Source organism: Sitophilus oryzae, unplaced genomic scaffold (genome assembly GCF_002938485.1).
Source record: "Sitophilus oryzae breed Bouriz unplaced genomic scaffold, Soryzae_2.0 scaffold_1801_pilon_pilon, whole genome shotgun sequence".
NCBI classification, from domain to species: Eukaryota; Metazoa; Arthropoda; class Insecta; order Coleoptera; family Curculionidae; genus Sitophilus; species Sitophilus oryzae.
The window spans coordinates 327113-348912 of record NW_022146504.1 but is presented as its reverse complement, the minus strand read 5'-3'; the positions used below and the strand labels follow the sequence as shown (position 1 = coordinate 348912).

At 37.0% G+C, this 21800-nt stretch overlaps 2 protein-coding genes across 2 annotated transcripts in view; one reads left to right on the top strand and one right to left on the bottom strand.

Moving 5' to 3' along the window:
• The window catches only part of LOC115883018 (sodium-coupled monocarboxylate transporter 1-like), a 107379-nt gene that overhangs the window by 15015 nt on the left and 70564 nt on the right, over positions 1–21800 (top strand). The gene's annotated exons all lie outside the window — the stretch shown is intronic.
• The window catches only part of LOC115883017 (U2 snRNP-associated SURP motif-containing protein-like), a 75756-nt gene that overhangs the window by 13740 nt on the left and 40216 nt on the right, over positions 1–21800 (bottom strand). The window contains exons 8-9 of the mRNA XM_030901289.1: positions 17331–17505; positions 8268–8484 (exon numbers count right to left, since the gene is read on the bottom strand). Coding sequence (XP_030757149.1) covers positions 8268–8484; positions 17331–17505 — 392 coding nt within the window. The remainder of the gene's footprint in view (positions 1–8267; positions 8485–17330; positions 17506–21800) is intronic.

Genomic DNA, 21800 nt, shown 5'->3' with positions numbered 1-21800 from the left:
ACAATGGTCGAATTGTATAATTACCAGCTTTTATAGCATATCTAATAGACAAAAAAGTATGGTCGATTAGTCACCAATTGGCACAGTCCGAAAATTATCGATTTTTATTTTCTCTGTTTTTATTGGTCGCTTCAAAATTCAGAGTAACAAAAAATATTTTTCTGTAGTAAAAGACTGTGAAATACGCCCCGCCATCTGGTGCTTTACATCCATAAACGTCTTAGGTTGAGCTACTTTAAAAATTCATATACAAAGGTATAGGAAACCCTAATATAGTTTAAAAGAGCATTTAAATCTGCTTCGACTTATTTAAAAAAATACAAAGTGTTGTATTTGAAATAACGAAGTTTTTATGTAAAATAAATATTTAAAATAGACCAGCAATTATTGATACCCCTGTATACATTTTAGAAAGCAATAATTTTTTTAGTAAAGTTTATTTTTCTGGCTTCAAATTCAGCACAAAAATTAATTCTGAAAAGTAATGTACAGAGTGTTGACAAACCAAAGCATTTAAACATATTAAACTTTTATAATAAATGCTTTATTATATTCCGGCCTCGTCTCATAAATAATAGTCTGTAGTACCTTACGGATTAGTCCGAACCGATCACTATTTTAAAGCTGAAAAAGCAAAAACCCCCGCCGCTCGTCCTGCCGCGCCGTACACTTGTGTCTAGCCCTAGCAGGCAACTATTAAGCGCGACCAATCACGTTAGAGTTTTTGACAAACACAAATGAATTAACACCCTTCAAATAACCACGCTAACCAACCTGATTGGTCAAGCTTAAAAGTTGGCTGCTAGGGCTAGACACTTCTGCGCCGTACTGCTCCATATTCAGTCTTCTTTTTAGTGCGGACCGATACGTTACGTTTTGATGATTTTCGGAGTGCGGAAAACAGTGGAAATGCCGAATCCTTCAAGAAAAAGACATAGAGAGAGGAGTCGTAGTAAGTCTGCGACTCATAACGATATAACAATTAATATATAATGAGAGAGATTCTTGTTCACAAAAATAACTAAATAAAAATAAAGATAAAAATTGGTAACAAAAAATCAGTATACCTGGGGTGGTATAATGTTAATACAATATTTATCTACACAGTATTCCTCACAATAATTATCTAGGGTGATAATTATCACAATTTGACAGAATACTATGTTTCGCCTAGAGTAGACGATTGTACGGGTATTCTTTCTGCCTAGGGTGGCAGACACAAATTTTCTTTAAAAGAATAGACATTATACCTAGTGTGGTCTAATGTTAATACAATATACATCTATACAGTATCCTGTAACAATATTTATCTAGGGTGATAAATATCACAACTTGACAGACTAAGATGTTTTGCTTAGGGTAGCAAAATATTAGCTGTCTTATGTATAAAAATATATATAAAAAATCATTATACCTAGGGTGGTATAATGTTAATACAATATATATTTAATAATATTTATATCTATACAGTATCCTGTCACAATATTTATCTAGGGTGATAAATATCACCTTCATAACTTGACAGAATAATATGTTTTGCTTAAGGTAGCAAAATATTAACAATTCTTATATATAAAAAAATATATAAAAAATCATTATACCTAGGGTGGTATAAAGTTAATACAAGATATATGATATATCCTGCCACAATATTTTATCTAGGTTGATAAATATCATAATTTTACATAATTATATGTTTTGCTTAGGGTAGCAAATAGCAACTCTTATATCTATATATATATATATATATATATATATATATATATATATATATATATATATATATATATATATATATATATATATATATATATATATATATATATATATATATATATATATATAATAAAAATATATTAAAATAAGGGATATTATAGAAAATAAACGTCGAAAATCAAAAACAAAAACAATAATAATCTCGACTAGCCGAAAAACATAGATGAATCAACAAGTATCTTCAAAAACATCACCTGACACGATCGATACAAAATATGCTTGCATAACAACAAAAAAAGAAGTAACAATATAAATGTAGACACATACGAAACTATCCTAAAGGTATACACATACGTAATTTATATACATGAAATATTTTATTTTCGTTATCAAATATATATATAAAAAATCATTATACCTAGGGTGGTCTAATGTTTACAAGCTATATCTATACAGTATCCTGTCATAATATTTATCTAGGATGATAAATATCACAACTTGACAGAATAATATGTTTTGCTTAAGGTAGCAAAATATTAGTAATTCTTATATATAAAAAATCGTTATACTTAGAGTGGTCTAATGTTAATACAAGATATATCTATACAGTATCTTGTGAGAATATTTATCTAGGGTGATAATTATCACAACTTGACAGAATAATATGTTTGCAAGCATAAAGGCAGAGGGTGTAAGGAACTGCTGATTATAGACAAAATTGCCACCATGCAGGCAAGAAAACGTCAAAGAAACCTCTCTGTTGCCTGGATTGATTACCAGAAGGCATTTGACTCGGTTCCTCATTCCTGGCTGATGGAGATATTGAAAATCTATAAAATTAATGAGCAAACCATCGACCTACTCCGGCACCTAATGGGTTCATGGCGCACCACGCTATTAGTTAGAGGAAATACCAACTCTTACAAGACCAGAGAAATCCCCATCCAGAGAGGAATATTCCAGGGAGACAGCTTGAGTCCCTTGTGGTTTTGTCTCGCTATAAACCCGTTGAGTAACATGCTAAACCGAAGCGCATACGGATACAAGATTGACGACCGAACGAAGCTTACACATCTATTTTACATGGATGACCTCAAGTTGTATGCAAAAAGTCGAGAGCAGCTTGAGGGACAGCTTGAGCTGGTCAGAAGTTTCAGCCAGGGTATTTGTATGAGGTTTGGGCTCGATAAATGTGCGACTATCCATATAAAGGGGAAAGCTAACTGAAAGCGCAGACATCACGCTAGCGGACGGAAGCGAAATTCGAAATTTGGGAGCGGAGACTTCATACAAATATTTAGGCATACAACAAACCTACGAGCTGAAACAGAAAGACAATAAAGAGCAGGCCGAAAAGGAATTGGTACGAAGAACAAATAAAATATTAAAAACACAACTCGATGCCAAAAATAAGTTTACTGCATACAACATCTGGGCAGTACCGGTGCTAACATATACCGCCGGCATACTCACGTGGTCAAAAACGGATCTAGAAAGATTGGACCGGAAAATTAGATCTCTACTTACAAAGCATGGCATACTACACCCAAACTCGGCCATAGAAAGGTTGTACTTACCTAGGGATGAAGGGGGTCGAGGACTAATCAGTTTAGAGTCTGCTAGCCAGGAAGAAAGACAGAAATTACGAAAATATTTACTCACAAACAATGCACCTGTGTATAAAAGCATACGAGTCTTAGATAAAAACTATACATCACTCAACCTGGCTAGCGGCCAAGAACCGGAAGCTGTAAATCTTGCTGGACAGATGAAACAGCGCTGGCAGAGTAAAGAACTGCATGGCAGATTTTACGCCTCCTTGCACCAAGAAGATGTGGATTTCAAGGCCTCAAATACCTACCTAACAGCTGGATACCTCTTCCCAGGAACCGAAGGCGCAATACTATCCATTCAAGACCAAGTAGTAAAAACCCGAACATATGCACGGTATATATTAAAACAACAAGTTGAAAACACAAAATGTCGTTTGTGTAATATTAGTGAGGAGTCTGTACAGCACTTGTCTTCTGGATGCAGTAAAATAGCCGGGACCAGATACCTAGAAAGACATAATAACATGGGAAAAGTAGTGCACCAGTTGGTATGCCTCCATTGGTATGCACCAATAAGGGCCTCCTTGACACATTTACCCCCCACCACATGTACGTTCCAAAAGCTGTATTAGAGAATAACACCACCAAGATATACTGGGACTTTACAGTAGAAACAGATATAGGAGTAGAACATAATAAACCCGATATGGTAATATGGAATAAACCTGAAAAAAACCGCCATCATAATCGACTTCTCAGTACCGCAGGATTATAACGTGGCTAAAGCCTATGCAGATAAGATAAACAAGTACGCTGCACTTTCTCAGGAAATAAAAGCAATCTGGGAACTGCGGAAGGTGATTATAGTACCGTTAATAATAAGTGCCAATGGACTTGTACACAAAATGACAAACCAACATATCAAAGAACTAAACCTCCCGAACAACACCATAATGTGGATGCAAAAAGCAGTTGTGCTTGGTACCGTCGGAATTATTCGAAAAATTGTCTCACCTTATTGACAATATTCGTCGTGCCCTTGGCTGGTTACAGCCCGGACATGGACTAGAACTACCACTAACAGTGTGAGAAAAAAAAAAAATATATATATATATATATATATATATATATATATATATATATATATATATATATATATATATATATATATATATATATATATATATATATATATATATATATATATATATATATATATATATATAAAAAAATCATTATACAAAGATTATACCTAGGGCGGTCTAATATTAATACAATATATGTCTATACAGTATCCTGTAACGATATTTATCTAGGATTATAAATATCACAAATTTACATAATTATATGTTTTGCTTAGGGTAGCAAAATACTAGCAAGTTTTATATTTAAAAAAAAAAAAAAAATATAATTTTTATTCAAAGTCATTTTCGGAACCTGTTCAGCAGGAAATAGCCACTTCGTGGTCTAAAGTATTAGGTTCTGGTTCGACAGGTGAAGTTAGAAAAGAGCTAACTCAAAAATATTTATCGCCTGAACGCTGCCAGGGGCTATATCCTCCTAAAATAAATCCCGAAATTAGGGCGGTCTTATCCGAGAATACTATAAGTAACAGACAAATAGGTGCTGCAATATCACCTATCGCCTTATTAATTACAAAGATAATTCAAAAAGGAGGAGGGGGAAATAATTGGCCACACATCGAAAGATTAAGTGACATTGGTAGACTTCTAGGTGAATTATATCTGAGAGGATATCATTCAGAGTCAGTGTCAAGAACATAGCTTCTCCTCATAAATTTAAATAAAGTTACTAAAGACTTTAAGATCCACTCCAGTCTCTATCTTCTATTTGGAAATGAAACCGTTTCTTGGACGAAGCTTAGAACTGATCAGTTTCTTTCCAATATCTTTATTATTCCAAGACCAGATGGAACGATTGATCCTTAACCTTAAGTGATTTAATGAATTTGTTAAAAGGAATCAATAGAAAATTGAACAACATAAAACTGTTTTATGGCACCAGAAGATCTAAAAGAGGTCTACTTTACCTTGTTCCAATTAAAGACCCACACTAAAAATATATAAGGCTTTATATTAACAAATCGCTATGAGTTTGCGAGAACTGTTTGTCTTTTAGGGTTTTAAAAAGATGTTTAAAATTTATTACGGCTCTTCTTAGAAAAAGAGGTTTCTTATTAGTGGCCCTATTTAGTGATATCCTTCTTTTGCAAATTTTCTGGAAGCTTGTAAGAATAATGTGAAAGAGACATTATTTTCGATTTATTTTTTATAGTGTAATTTGAGAAAAGTAACCTCATACAAAATCAAATTTATAAATATTTAGGTTTTTTGTATAATTCACAAGCTATGATTATTTCTTTGATTAAGGAAAGGCGTTTAAAATAAAAATAGTACTATTAGGAAGATTTTCTTATATGACAAGTTGTAAAAGAGATTTTTCACGGTTCATTGGGTCGTTAATTTCAGCTGCTACAGCTATTAAGTAGGTATGCTTTACACACACCAGGTTGTTCGAAAAGAAGCATTTTTTAGCCTTACTAAATTCTAGAGGTAATTATGAGGCAGATATGTATATATTGCCCTCTTTATCCATGGATTTCGCTTGGTGTTCAAGTAAAATTCAATATTCAAATATCACAATATAACTGGCTAGGGACCTAATTTAACGGTCATACTATTTTTGTTTTTTGTCGAAAGTAGAGAAAGTCTATCATAAAAATGAACCAGAACTTTTAGCTCTATGTTTTGGTCTAAGTAGTTTTTTTTTTAACTGTTTAAATTGTAATGTCCTATGTTGTATTGATAATACAACGGCTGTGTGCATGATTAACATCATGGGTAGTGTTAAGTACTAGACTTTAAACAAATTAGCAAGAAAAATGTGGAGCTGGTGGCAAGAACGAAACATTTATGTTCTTATATACTCATATATTGCCTCAAATGACAACATTTTTTGTTGACTGAGCATCTAGAAGAATACAAAGAAACCGAATGGAGTCTTGCAGTGCGGTGTTTGCTTTTAGAAAAATTACCGAGATAATTTGGTTTTTCACACATAGATCTTTTTGCAAGTCGTCTGAACAAAAAGTGTGTAAAATTTGTTTCTTGGGTGAGAGATCCGGAGATATAGACAAGATGGGCTTTAAGAGTTATACAAAAAGGTATTGGGGAAAAGGCAGAGAGAATCCTTGTAATACCCCTTTGGACTTGTCAATAACGTTTTTTTCTTCTTTTTAAGTCACTTTTAGTGTCAAAACCTCTAATTTTTGAACCAAATTCTATTGTCGATAAACTTTTTCCTGGTAGCAGGGAGTCGGGGTGCCGCTATTACAAGGAATTCCCGAACAATAAATATCTCTTAAGTATCCAGTTCTACCTTCCAGCAGTACTCAATAAGGCTAAAGTTATGGTAACAATTTTGCATGCTAAATAAATTGGATCCTTTTGTACTTATGGTACCTAATGTCTTGGACCTATCCTAGTCAGCCTAAGAATGGGGTGTCGTATGGTACCCTTAACTTATATCTTCTGCGCTGGCACAAATGACAGGCATGTCTTCTGATTCTCGAATGAAAAGGTTCATTAAAGGTATATTTGGATTAAACCCTCCAAAACCAAGGCACAAAAAGACTTGGGACCCTAGTAATGTTCCGTATTATATAAGAATCTAATCTAATATCGACATATCTCTATAATCTGAACAAACAAACTTAAATAACCCTAACAGCAATAGCAAAAGTTCATCGAATTCAAACTTTAAGTTTAATTAACAAAAAATACATGGTGGTTAAACCCAATGACAAATACAGGGGTATCGCAATGGGCCCAAGGCCTCCGAGTGAGGGATCAAACATGATCCCAAACCCGAACAACCTAACCTAACCTAAACCCAATGACAGGGCAGAGATTAGAATAATTTATTTTTTGTGATTATATAATAGACTTTAATTGACAATGCACAATTGGCTCACTGTATAACTAGTCTTGAATATTCTATTTACTTTTAATGTGTTGTAGGCAAAATTTAAGTGTCACTACAGAATGTATCTTCTTTGTTAGTTATCTGTTATTACCTTTTGTGTCACGAGTAATATGAGAAATCATTTTCATATTTTATAAATATAAAATATGAGGTAATAAGTTGTTGCATGTATGTATTTAAACATCTACAGACTATTATTTATGAGACGAGGCCGGAATATAATCTTAAGATCAAACGAACTTACCTTAAGTGATGTTCGATCTTGATTATATGTAGGCCTCGTCGAAATAAATAAGTCCCTAACCCACCCTATAATTAATTTTTGAATTATTCCCGTTGCAACAACAGCTTTAAAACAGACTGAATATGGAGCAGTACGGCGCGGCAGGACGAGCGGCGGGGGTTTTTGCTTTTTCAGCTTTAAAATAGTGATCGGTTCGGACTAATCCGAAGGTACTACAGACTATTATTTATTTCGACGAGGCCTACATATAATCAAGATCGAACATCACTTAAGGTAAGTTCGTTTGATCTTAAGATTTTATGTCTAAGAATCCAAAAATGAAATAAAATACCGGGTGTTCCGTAAGGAAAAATATAACTTTGGTATGGATCTTAGTTCTGACACACCTTGTACATTTGAAAATAATTTTAAACTATGCACATTGCCTCTCTACATATACCCATAAAAATTTTTGTTTCTACATCTTTCCGTTTTCGTATAATCAACCGAGGCGAATGAGGTGCGCCACCCTGTATAATATATAAATTTAATTGTTATAAGCTCGTAAGGGTTTTGTATATTAAATTAGGTTTAATTAGGTTAAATTAGGGTACAATTATTTGATATGAACTATATTTTACATAGTGTAAATTATAAAGTAAATAGGTTTTGGCATTGTTGGAATAAATGATTGAAAACTTCTTTCAAATTAAATGAAGATAATATCTGTTGCTATAATAAATATAACATCAATATTTTATATTACTTACGTTTTTAAGTACATCATCCGATATAATTCCAATAATGCTGAATTGCTGTAAAACTCGCAATATTCTCTTGGAATAAATTTGGCGGTCATTGTCCTGATTTATGTTATCAAAACATAATTGCAGATGGCGTATTATTTTATCCATATCACGTTCTACATTGCAAACTGATATATTTTTGGCAACACAGTTACTCAAAACGTCAGAAAGCAAATACATCCTGAAATAAAAATAAGATGAAATAACGTACCTACTATATTTTTATTTAGTTAGTACTCAAGATAGTACTCCATAAAACGCAGTTACAAGGTATTTTTCGTGAAAATAAATTTTCAGTGAAAACACATAGGAACTAATTAAACAAAAAGCCACTTTACACATGCAAAAATAATTGGGCAATTAACATTAATCGAAATATGTAAATCTAACTAAACAGGAGCTATTCCTCGGGTTTTCCAGAATTTGAAAACTTCGGGAAATCTAACCGTAAAAAAACTTAATTTTTTGAATATTTTATTTTTTATTACGATGTCACATACCTGCTAAACCGACATTGTCCAAAAGTACCCACATACTAAGGGCTGGCAAAGGTTATTCTTGGGTCAAGATTTCCTTATATGTAAGAAGAGTACAATGCGTTTATAATGTACTGAACAAAGAGAGAACAGTAAACACGTTGCCAAACGCACAAAATAAAACGAGAAACTGCGCACTGCGCACCACGCAAATTCTAAGAGACGTGGAAGGGGATATAGCAGATTTGTCGTAGTCTACCAGTCGACCCAATCAGTACCACATCAGTACCTAAAGTTCTTGGGAAAGGTGTACATCATGCGTTGAGCTTTACGATTTAATTACGTCTCGCGATACTTTATTTGTATATTTATTAACGAGTCGTTGTAATTTTCCCCATAGCTTGAAAATTTTTAAGTGAAAGTTAGAAACACTTGCATTTTTGGTAAAAATAAGTGGAATTGAGTTGATATTCGACAATGGTCGCGCTATTAGAACTCTGAATTCAAAATGAATCGATATCTCAAAATCTATTAAAAATAATTGATTACCCTAACGATATCCTTATAATTCCATTTCAGATGCTCAGAAATATATTGTTACGTTTTTCGTCGGTTCCGTGTGGATAGAAAGTCACAATTTATTTAAACACTATTTATTTAACACTAATTAACAAAAACAATAACGATAAAAGACTTATAGAACTATTTACAAACGATTTATAACTAAGAATTTATTTTGAATTTTAGCGCGTCAACTGCACTGGTATATTTATAACTGCCCTCTCTAGGCCACAGCCGCCGGCTTTTATACCTACAGCTAAAAGAACTCTAGAATAGTCCATAGATCGTAAGGTGCATAGAGAAGGTTTAGAATGTTCTCGTATGTACTACTCCATTCCAGTGGGACTCGATCCTTCTCGAATCTTCGAATGAATCATTACGGTGTCTATGCGATGTTAAGGTCATCCGAGGGCGGGCTATATAGTTAGGTTAGGTCGAGTCCACACCGGTCCGCAACACTGCCCATTCTTAGGTACATGCTCGTCCCGAGATGTACACGGTGAATGAAGGTATTTGCAAAGCTGGCCCCTGGTACATTGCGAGGTCTGGTAGAAATATCAGTCTACAGTTTTCTCTCCCGATCTCAGCTTTGGGTTGTAGCAGCAAACAAGGATCTCGATTCCCGTAAATCTGAACAAGACTTCAATCATGTTCCGGATTGTACGCCAACTCAAACCATCGAGTCCACATGCCAGCTTCGGAATGGCTAATCGTGTAATGTTGTTGTTTAGCAGGGCTTCTCTCATTTCAATCAGGGTCTTCCATAGATTGAGATAAGTCGGCTTACTTGGGGACCATTCCTTGGTGACTAGGTAGAAAATGTACCTTGCTTGACCATGTTCATTGTCGGTTAGCCTCAAGACGCTCCCAACCTCTGGATCCTGTCGGCGTAGTTCTCCGACACGCCCTAACTTCTCATTGAACATCGCAGCGATTCTTCTGGACATCCGCAAATCTCGGGCCACACAATGAGCGAGCGAATAATCCAGAGGCACGGAAAAGAGGTCTCGTTGATCTTCTTTGGTTACACCATAGCGAGCCTTCTCACTGCTGTTGTATCGGGCCATGAAATCGTCAAAGGACATCTCCGAATCAGGGGGATCAAAGCTGCAGGTTCTCACGGTCCCAGCACGATCTTCTATTTCGCCTTGGTAGGGGCTCAAACGGTTGAAATGGACTACCCTCGGTTTTCCTTTTGGCAATTTTCTGATACGGTATACGACGTCATTAATCCTATCCATGACATCGTATGGCCCTTCCCACGAGGATTGTAGCTCGTGCGGGTTATATAGCCACACCAACTTCCCTGGTTGGTATCCTCCATGCTCAGCTTGAATGTCGTAGTGTTCCTTCATTCGGTCACTAGTACTTTGAATATTTAGGCGGACTCGCTGATGGATGTCGTCCATTCTTTGACGTAGTGTGTGGACATAATCTTCTCCGGCGACTTCTTCTCCCGGTCGGCAACCAAATTTCAGATCACAAGGTAGGCGCACTTCCCGTCCCATAACGATGCTGGCTGGAGTTTGCCCTGTAGATTCTTGGACGGATGAACGGTAGGCCAACAAGAACAGGTGAAGAAATTTGTCCCAGTCTCTTTGGTGGTCAGAGACTACTTTGGCCAGATAACGGTTGATAGTTCTGTTCATGCGTTCAACCATCCCATCGGATTGTGGATGTAGAGCAGTCGTCCTGGTCTTGCGGATGTTCAGGACTTCACAGACGCCTTGGAACAGATTGGACTCAAAGTTTCTTCCCTGATCTGAATCCCTGCAGATCCCTTCTTTAACAAGGGCATCAGCAACGGTGGACGCTTCTTGATTTGGCAACGCGTAGGCCTCGACCCATTTGCTGAAGTAATCCATTACTACCACAATGTATTTGTTGCCATTGTTCGTCTCCGTAAAGGACCAGCCACGTCGATCGCTATTCGTTCGAAGGGACTGCCAACATTGTACTGGCGCATAGGGGCTTTACCACGCTTCTGTGGCCCATTGATGGCTGCGCAAATGTCACATTTCTTACACCAGGCCCTCACATCTTCTTTGCAGTTCACCCAGTAGAACCGTTCACGCAGCTTGCCAAGTGTCTTGGTAACACCCAGATGTCCACCGCTGGTTCCATTGTGAACTTCCTTCAAGACTTCTGGGACCCTCTTCTTTGGAATGACGATCTGCCTTCTCTTTTCTTGTCCCTCCGGTCTCTCGATCACCCGGCGAAGTAGTCCGTTATCTATTACCAAGGAATTCCACTGGGCCCAGTACGACTTTACGTTCGCCGAATATCTGCAAACTTCTTCCCACGTTGGTCTTTGGCCTGCGTTTTTCCAGTTAATTACTAAACCTAATTCTGGGTCACTGGTTTGGTCATTTGCAAGATCTTCGGGTTGCCAACTATCATTAACCACAGTTGTTCTTAGGAGTTTCACTTCTTTCTCTTATGCTCGGGAACAATGCTTACAGTCCTTAGCGCAAGGTCTTCTGGAAAGTGCGTCGGCATTCCGATGGATTGTCCCAGCTCGATGTTCTGTGTCGAAGTCAAATTCTTGTAATCGTTCAATCCATCTAGCTACCTGCCCTTCAGGATTCCTAAACTGCAACAGCCATTTCAAAGCAGCATGGTCTGTTCTTAACAAGAACTTTCTTCCATAGAGATACTTGTAGAAGTGTTCCACTGCTTGAACTACTGCTAGTAATTCTCGTCTGGTTACACAGTAGTTCCTTTCCGGTTTTGACAAGGTCTTACTAAAATAACCAATGACTTTTTCTTGACCATACTGGATCTGAGACAGAACAGCGCCTAACGCAACACTGCTAGCGTCGGTATCCAATATAAAGTTTCCGTTGCCAAGAGGGTAGTTAAGTATGGGCGCACTAGTCAGGGCCTTCTTCAATTTTCGGAATGCCTCGTCAGAATCTGAGTCCCACGAGAAACGCCTCTCGCCTTCGGTAAGTCTGGTCAATGGTTTTGCGATGGTGGCGAAACCCTGTACATAGCGGCGATAGTATGTGCATAGTCCCAAAAAGCTTCGTAGTTCATGTTTATCTTTAGGTATTGGCCACTCTTCCACTGCCTTGGTCTTCTGTGGATCTACCGCAACTCCTTGGGAGGAGACTACATGGCCCAAGTAGTGTACCTTTTCTTAACACAGATGACATTTCTTGGGGCTAAGTTTCAAACCAGAGCTCCCTAATCGCTTGAAAACTTCTTCCAAATTCTTCAGATGATCGTCAAAGGATTTCCCAACCAATATGATGTCATCCAGGTACACTAAACAGGTAGTACAGGATAGTCCCTTTAACACAGACTCCATTAGTCTCTCAAAGGTAGCTGGCGCGTTGCACAATCCAAAAGGCATGACGGTAAATTGCCACAGTCCGGAGCCCACCGAGAACGCTGTCTTCTCTCTGTCTTTCGGCGCCATGTCGACTTGCCAATATCCACTCTTCAGATCTAACGTAGAGAATATCGTTGAGCCCGCCAGCGTGTCTAGAGTATCGTCTATCCTCGGCAGAGGATAACTATCCTTCTTGGTAACATTATTGAGCTGCCGATAATCAACACAGAACCTGGTGGTACCGTCTTTCTTCTTTACTAGTACTACCGGCGATGTCCACGGGCTGTTAGATGGTTCGATGACACCCTCTTCGTTCATTTCTCGAAGGATTTTATCAGCTTCTTCACGTTTGGCGAGCGGAAGTCTTCTCGGATTTTGTTTGATTGGTCGTGCATCTCCGGTATCAATTTTGTGTTGTACTAAATCGGTACGACCTCTGTCCTGCTTCTCCTTTATCCAACACATCTTGATACTTGATTATCAGGTTTCTCAATTTTCTACTATTTTCGGGAGATAATCCTTTAACGTTTACTAACTCCTTCATCATTTTGTCCGGAATTTTTGAAGTCAAAACTGTGGAGGCTTCCACGCTTCGAATGACTGAGGAGACCGAACTACAGTACCCTAACAGGGTTCCCTTCTTCAAGGATACAGAATAATAATTCGTGTTCATTACTCTCACCGGTACAGTCTTCGCTCGTAGCAGGGCTTTTCCAACAGCGACCCCTCGTCCTATTTCGCTGTCATGGTTCCTTGGCTCCAACAGAATAATACTCCCATTATTCATTTTACCTTCCAGGCAACCATCCAAAAATATCTCACAGCGCTCAGGGATCGAAACATCTTCTGCTACCACCACGCGAAGCGTCTCCTCACATTTTCGATGCAGAACCACTTCTTCTTCATTTATTTTCAAAATTCCTTGATTGAGGTTTAGCTCAAAACCTCTAGTGGTCATGATGTCCATTCCGAGAATAAGTTCATCTTCGATGTCTGCTACTAACACTCGATGATTGAAACAGGTGCTTCCAATAACAAAATTAAGATCTACCTCTCCATGGATGAGAGCGGAGCTTCCTGTAGCTGTACGTAGTCGCCATTGTGTTGTTTTAATCCTTTTTGATGTTTTAAGGATATCCGGCCTGATGATCGTTTTGGTCGCACCCGTATCCAAAAGCATGGTCCGTAACTCTCCATCCACGAAACCATCCACAAAAATGCTGTTGAACTTGTGTTGTAGCGATGCGACTTGAGCAGTTTTCGTTGGAACCTGTTGGGTACTGCTCGATATGTGTCTCTTTGATTCGACACTTGGCGAAACCGGGTCCACGTCCTTTTCTTTACAGTGACTTCTTACGTGTCCTGCCTGGCCGCAGTTTCAGCAACAAGTCGATCTTTCTTGCCCATGTACTCCTCCATGACTTTCCGTACAATGCTTTCCACGGATTCGTCGGAACATTGGTTGACCGCCCGTACTCTCACTAGAGACCGAGAATTTTGTTTCGCGGCCTCAAATTCTAGGGCACGTGCTAAAGCATCCACCAAGTGCGTTGGGTGGGCTAGGAGAAGTGCTTGTCTTGTCTCGTTGTCACGTAAGCCGTCGGAGATGCCTGTACTGCCAACCGCACCGTAATATTCTCGGGCGTAGCAGGGTACGCAAGGCGAACGAGACGGGCTACGTCGGCTTCAAACTCCTGCAGAGACTCATTTGACTTTTGAATGCGATTTTTTAGCTGGGAATGATAGACATGTTCCAAATGAGCTTGGCCGTACCTCATTTCTAAATGTCGTACCAATTGCTGATAATCTCCCTGTTCCGATGGTGACAGTGTCTGCAGGATATCAGCCTCATCTCCCCGCAGTGCGATAGTCAAAGCGGTAGCTTTTTCAGCGATTATCCAGCCCTTTGCTCTCGCAGCGGCTTCAAATTGGCAAAAGTAGTTGGCCCAAGCGGTTTTTCCGTCAAACTGCGGAGGTTTCATAACTGATTTTGAGGTATACCTATTTTCGACTAGTTTCGGTCCCTCCGATGTTTCTTGACATTTTGGTGAATTTGACTTCGCTATTTCTTCTTTTAAAATTTCGATTTTTCTATTTACATCTTCCTCAATCTCTGTTATTTTATCTTGTATATCTATTATCTTCTTTTCTAATTCCCTGGAATTTTCTGTTATCTTTTCTTCTAAATTAAGTTATTATTAAAGCTGGCCTGTATGTCTTTAGAATTTTCTGCGATCTTCTAAAATATTAATTAAATCCTGGGAATTTTCCATAATTTTATCTTTCAAACTGTCTTCTAATTTTTGAGAATTCTCTGTAATTTTACCGTTCAAACTGTCTTCCAAGTTAATTATTTTACTATTCAAATTGTTCAAGTTGTCGTCTAATTTTTGTAAGGACGAGTCAAGGTCACCTTCCAGCTCAAAGCAAAATGTGTCAGGATCCTCACCTTCCTCAATCAAAACGTCTCTCAGTCTGGCTTGCAAAATGCTTTTCTTTCCATCTGTTTCGCATTCCCTCTCTTCCAGTACGCATTTTAATTCCGACACTTTCAAGTCTTTCAACAATTTTTTCGGAGCCATTGTCTGTCTTTTTATTTTCTATTTTATCACACACCCCACACCTGACACCAATTACGTTTTTCGTCGATTCCGTGTGGATAGAAAGTCACAATTTATTTCAACACTATTTATTTAACACTAATTAACAAAAACAATAACGATAAAAGACTTATAGAACTATTTACAAACGATTTATAACTAAGAATTTATTTTGAATTTTAGCGAGTCAACTGCACTGGTATATTTATAACTGCCCTCTCTAGGCCACAGCCGCCGGCTTTTATACCTACAGCTAAAAGAACTCTAGAATAGTCCATAGTCGTTAGGTGCATAGAGAAGGTTTCGATTGTTCTCGTATGTACTACTCCATTCCAGTGGAACTCGTTTCTTCTCGAATCTTCGAATGAATCATTACGGTGTCTATTCTTTAATGCGATGTTAAGGTCATCCGAGGGCGGGCTATATAGTTAGGTTAGGTCGAGTCCACACCGGTCCGCAACAATATCTAATGATTTTATATAGTTATATTTTGGAAAAAAAAGTCGTTTAAAAAAAATAAGCGGTTTGCGATCGTGATTTTACTTTACCTGATAGGGAAAGGCGTACCGGCAACGCCGCAACAGCATACCGTCGCATTTCTCTCACTCCGACTTAATAAGATCCCTATGCGATTTACTTCCACACATGTAAGTTCCGATCCAAAAGTAACAGTTGCCAGCACAGTATATCTGATCAGTTTTTTCGTTTCCGGTGGCACTGGTGGACGTGAATTGTGAATTATTTTGTCTTTATTTTGATATGATTACGTGCGCTTTATGACTCAGTAGACAGATTTTACCCCCATTTTTGCATATGTAAAGAGGGTTACTTTCATTTTCCACCATGACCTTTGTCGTCTCGACTTGACACACCATGTATTAACAATATTAGTTATGTATATTCTATCGAAATATCACTAAAATGGCTTAATGTTATTTCTGCAATTACTCTCTAGAATACGAATTCAATCAGTTCGTTAAATAGATAATTTATAGCACACTAACTTATCCCCCCTAGAGCGCTTTCACACACACCGGCAAAATCGGTGCCAGTGTTGAAATCGGTTATAATATAAATAAATTAGCTCCTTCACATACAGGTTGTTAATTTGTTTGTTACTCGCGGCAAGAGCTTTATGGTTGAAATATGGTAACCTTGGCGAGGAGTCGGCAGCTTAGATTAGTAGGTACTCATTTGGAATGTAGGCAGTGTTGCTATTCTGTTCCCCAATAAGTAACAGTCCAGTTAACAATCTGTATACTCCGAACCTCCCGGTAAAATAGTCGTGGACCGGCAAATACAATGGTATTAAATACAACTGCCGGAACGTGCGTAAAGCCGGCGCGGCGCGGCGCGGCGGCGACGTCGCGTCAGCACCGGCTCCGATTTTGCTGGTGTGGGTGCGCGCGCCCTTACTCATACCGTAATTAGCTTTCATCCTTGTTATAATTGAAATAACAATATACAAATAATCATATTACAACTAATAGATCGCTTCAATTCAAAACTCACTTCAATTTAAACAATCACTTCAATTCAAACCTCTCACAAGGCCTTCACAGAAGTACCATATGATCAAAAAAAAAACGGCGTCCAGTTGGCTTGTAAATGAACATGGATGACATTCCCAGTAGTAAACATCAAAATAAATAAATATTATAACTTAATGTTATTTCAATGTGATCAACATGAACGGTAACCGGGACGGCGGGAAATAATCTTAGTCGGACAATGTCGTTGATTTCTACCGTCGGAATCTTAAAAATCGGCTGAAATGCACCAAGCCTATAAAATTTATATTTAGTGTATGAAGTGTGCCTACTAAAAAGGGATGTTTGTAATTTGTCGTCCCATTGTTTTTTTTATAAAATCCCATATATTCCGAACATTTGGCACACCTTGTATGATAAAAAAACATATCAGCACTTTCTTGTATATTCTTGATTTATTCATTTCGATTGTATTCATAAAGTATTTAAAAAGTGACAAAATACATAATTTACTGCTGTCTACCAACATTAGCAACACCACCGATTAAAGAATAAATGCATACCTGGATACTTTATCAGGAGGTTTTGTGCTCTTGTTGCATAATGAATCTACTAAAATGTCAAATATATCATTAATTGCTGCTACATAATCCATACAAAACATCATTGCTTCGAGTATTGAAGATTTGGCTAACGTCAAGTTCCGAATTACCTCAATTAGCCGTTCGCATTGGTTATCTGAAATTTGGAGAATAAAAATAATAGTTTTATTTTTTAGCAAAGAAATAACAGATGGGGGTAACAGGGTACAGTCTATACAGGGTATCCAATTCTCGTGTGTTTTACACCGTTATTTTACGTTTATGAACAGGTACAAATATGCGTTTGTCACATTATTGTACTATTTTTATTAAACTAAAGATTCTACAGATTTGCTCTAGCCCCATTAGAGCGCTTTCACGCACACCGACAAAATCGGTGTCGATACCAGTGTCCGTGCTGAAATCGATTGCAATATATAAATAAATTAGCTCCTTTACTTATACTCCGATCCGGTAAAATAGTTGTGGAACGGCAAATACAATAGAATTCATACAACTGTCGGAATATGTGCAAAGCCGGCGCTGCCGCCGTCTCCGGCACCGGTTTTGCCGGCATGTATGCAAGCGCTCTTAGTTCCTAAAAGACAGAGCGAATTAGAATATTTTGCACTTTTCGACCCCCTTCATATCTTGGTTGTCTTATAGTACAGAATCCGTCTGCAGGATTATTACCGCTCGTGATATTTTTATCAAAACCAAATTTTTACATACAGGGTGAGTTCCCTACGATGTTCTCTATGGGTATCTCGGAAACTACTGGATATAAAGAGTCGGTTAAATGGGAAAAGAATTGCAGTTTTGTGGGGTCATAAACATGTCCCATCAGATTTTTGTAAAAGTTCATGGCTTACTAGATATTTAAAAAAAAATCGGCTATTTTAAAAATTGTCCCTAATTCCATTATAATCTATTTTAGACAAAAAGTTTTCAGATAAAAGTTGTAGATAATCATATCCTTAATGAGATTGTGTTCTCCGATTTTTTCTAAAGCCTGTCATTTATGACACAAACATATTTTTTTAAATGGAAACCATAGTTGGCCATAGCTTCATAAAAAGCGCCACTTTTAAGCTTTTTAGTGATATAAGCTATATGTTTCAGATTTTTGAAAAAGTTCATGGTTTACTAGATATTTTGATAAAGACAAATTTCGGCTATTTTAAAAATTCACCCTAATTCCTTTATAATCTATTTTAGACAAAAAGTTTTCAGATAAAAGTTGTAGATAATGACATTCTTAATGAGATTGTGCCCTCCGTTTTTTTCTAAAGCCTGTCATTTTTGACATATGACACAAACATGTTTTTTTTTTTAAATGGAAACCATAGTTGGCCATGACTTCATAAATAGCGCCATTTTTTAAGCTTTTTAGCGATATAAACTATAATATGCTTCTTTCGAATAATTACTGAGTTACCTATAGCAAAGGTTATAGCCAATTTTTAAATATACATATATAATTTTTAATTTTTAAGAACAAGTTCAGTCGTCGCGTCGTTGCTCTCAGAAATGTGAAACTGTCACATCCAAACTTTATAAATTAAAATAAACAAATATTGTAACTATGAATTTTTCAAATGGAGAAAAGCGTGTAAGATTATTGGTTCAACTTTTCTTGACCATACATTTTCGAGGATACGTTGACGGGTGAACGTTACTTACATTTTTTAGAAAAGTTAAATTCGAGCTTCAATAGAATGTTTCCAACATGACTTTCATTATGACACTCCCCCTAATAATGAAAGAAATGTTAAATATTATTTATATCATAATTATGCAAACTCAGGAAAAGAATAATAAATAAATAAATAAATGCCTTTATTGTCAAAAAATTTTTCAATTTGTGGACAAAGGTAAACTAACAAACAAAGTAAAAAATAACAAGGTACACAAACAAACAAACAAAAGATAATACAAAACATTATACAAATAATATTGTCAGTCTTATTGTTAAAATAAACATATATAAATGTTTACAATGTCAAAGAACAAAAAAATTAAAATAATATTCAAAAATATTTAGCCAGTTTATAGCAAAATATCAATGACCTCTAAATAAATTAATTTCGATGTCATTAGTAAATATAGCAATAGCAAACATTAGACCAGTGGTTTCAAGATCAAATTCGATTTTCAATTCAAATATAATTCATTTACGGCGTAGAAAGCCTTGTATAGTAAATAAGAGTTCAATGCTTTGCGAAATGAAAAAAATGATGTTATGGATTTGATTTCAAATGGCAGGTGATTGTGCATTTTTTTCGAGTTGTATAATATTGAACTTTTAACTAACTCTCAGCGTGGGGTAGGTAGATAAAGATCTTGCTCCGCGTTCCTGAGTGGATAAGTGTGAGCTGGCCTTTCTTGAGAAGCTGATACATGTTTACTTATTAGGCAAACGGATTCAAATATAAATAAGGAAGGAAGAGTCAATATTTTTAATTCTCTAAAAAAGCTCCGGCAATGAATTCTGCTGTTTAGTCCCAGTGAATATCGAACAGCTCTCTTCTGGAGCTTGAAAATGCGGTCAAATTGAGCCGCACAACACGTACCCCAGAATGGAAGGGCATACCTGAGATGCGACTCAAAAAGTGCATAATAAACAGTTCTAGCCACTGACAAGTTAAGCTCCTTAGAAACAGACCTTAATGCAAAACAGGCAGAGCTCAATTTTTTCGACAAAGCTTCGATATGTATGTCCCATTTCAGAGAATTGTCCACAACAAGCCTAAGAATTTTACGGATTTTACGACGTCAATGGTGGTGTTGTCAAGTACAAAAGGCTGCAACGAGTTTTTATACGACAAAGCCTTAGTTTTAGAAATGTTGAGACTCAGGAGGTTCGAATCGCACCAAGATTTAATGGTGATTAAGTCATTTGATATAATCCTATGAAGTGCCGCGATGTCCTTGTTGCTCCAAGTGAAGCTAGTGTCGTCCGCAAAAAGACATATTTTGCCACTGGTGTTTATATTAGCAATGTCGTTAATAAAAAGAAGAAACAAAATAGGGCCTAGTACTGAGCCTTGTGGTACTCCACATTCTATTGGCTTGCTAGAAGACAACGTGGTATCCACCCTCACAAGTTGACTTCTGTTGCTCAGATACGACTTAAACCATTCGAGAGATGATCCCCTGAACCCATAGTGCTGCAGTTTATTAATTAGGATCTCATGATTTACACAATCGAACGCCTTAGAAAAATCACAGAAAATTGTTGCTGTAGAATGATGGTTGTTTAGGCTGGAGTAAACTTTATTAAGGAGGGAAAACATAGCGTCATTTATGGACTTGTTGCTTAGAAATCCAAATTGATATTCAGTAAGTATTTTGTACTTAAACAGAAAAGATACCAGCCTGCTTTTAACCAACCTTTCTATGATCTTAGATAGCGTTGGAAGGAGTGCAATTGGGCGATAGTTAGAAGCTTCATCTTTGTCTCCTCCTTTGTGCAGTGGAATGATTATTGCCGTCTTAAGACATTTTGGAAAAATACCATTTTGGAACGACATGTTTATTAAAGTTGTTAGGTGATTCAGAGTGCTTTCTGGCAGATTCGAAAACATTTTTAAAGTTAGCCCGTCGGTCCCAGAAGAGGATTTATTTTTGATGGTATTAATTGTACTGCGAAGCTCTTCAAGAACTACGGGCGAAAAAAAAGAAACTGTGTAAGTTTACATTATCATTAGAGAGATAAGAAAGTGGATCATGAGGAGGACATATGGTATTAGTTAAGTTTTTCGCTACATTTACAAAGTAATCGTTAAGGTTCTCAGGCGAGGTAGAGATATTGCTAGACGAAGAAGCTTTGTTTCTCAACTCATTCACAATAGACCATGTTTCCTTAGCAACATTACCAGAATTGACTATTCTCCTATTATAATAAAGGTCCTTAGCGGCTCTTATAGTCTTATGATAAATTTTTCTGTATAGTTTTACGTAATTGTGGAAGAAGAGACTGTCTGAGAATTTTTTAAGTGAGATAATGAACGCATGTTTTTAGAAGATATGCGTAGACCTTTAGTGGTCCAAGGTTTATTATGCTTATTTTTATAGGCCTAAGAGGAAAGGATTTGAACGCTAGACTGGTTAATGTTTTTACGAAAATAGAAAATTCGGTGTCGACATCATAAGAGCTAGTATCCCAGTTGGTTGTTTTACATAAGTGACCGAACTTTTGAGCATTCTTTTCTGAAAAAATACGGCATAATTTACGAGGGGCATTTTTGATTTTGGACTTTATCGAAAATTCAGTTAAAACTGCTTCATGATCAGAGAGACCCGAGCTAAAGACGTTGCAGGCGATGGAGTTAGGATCAAAAGATGACACAACATAGTCTATAGTACTAGAACTGGTATTGGATATTCTGGTAGGTGAGCCTACATGCATGACCATTCCAAAAGAATCAAAAATGGACTGAAGAAACTCCT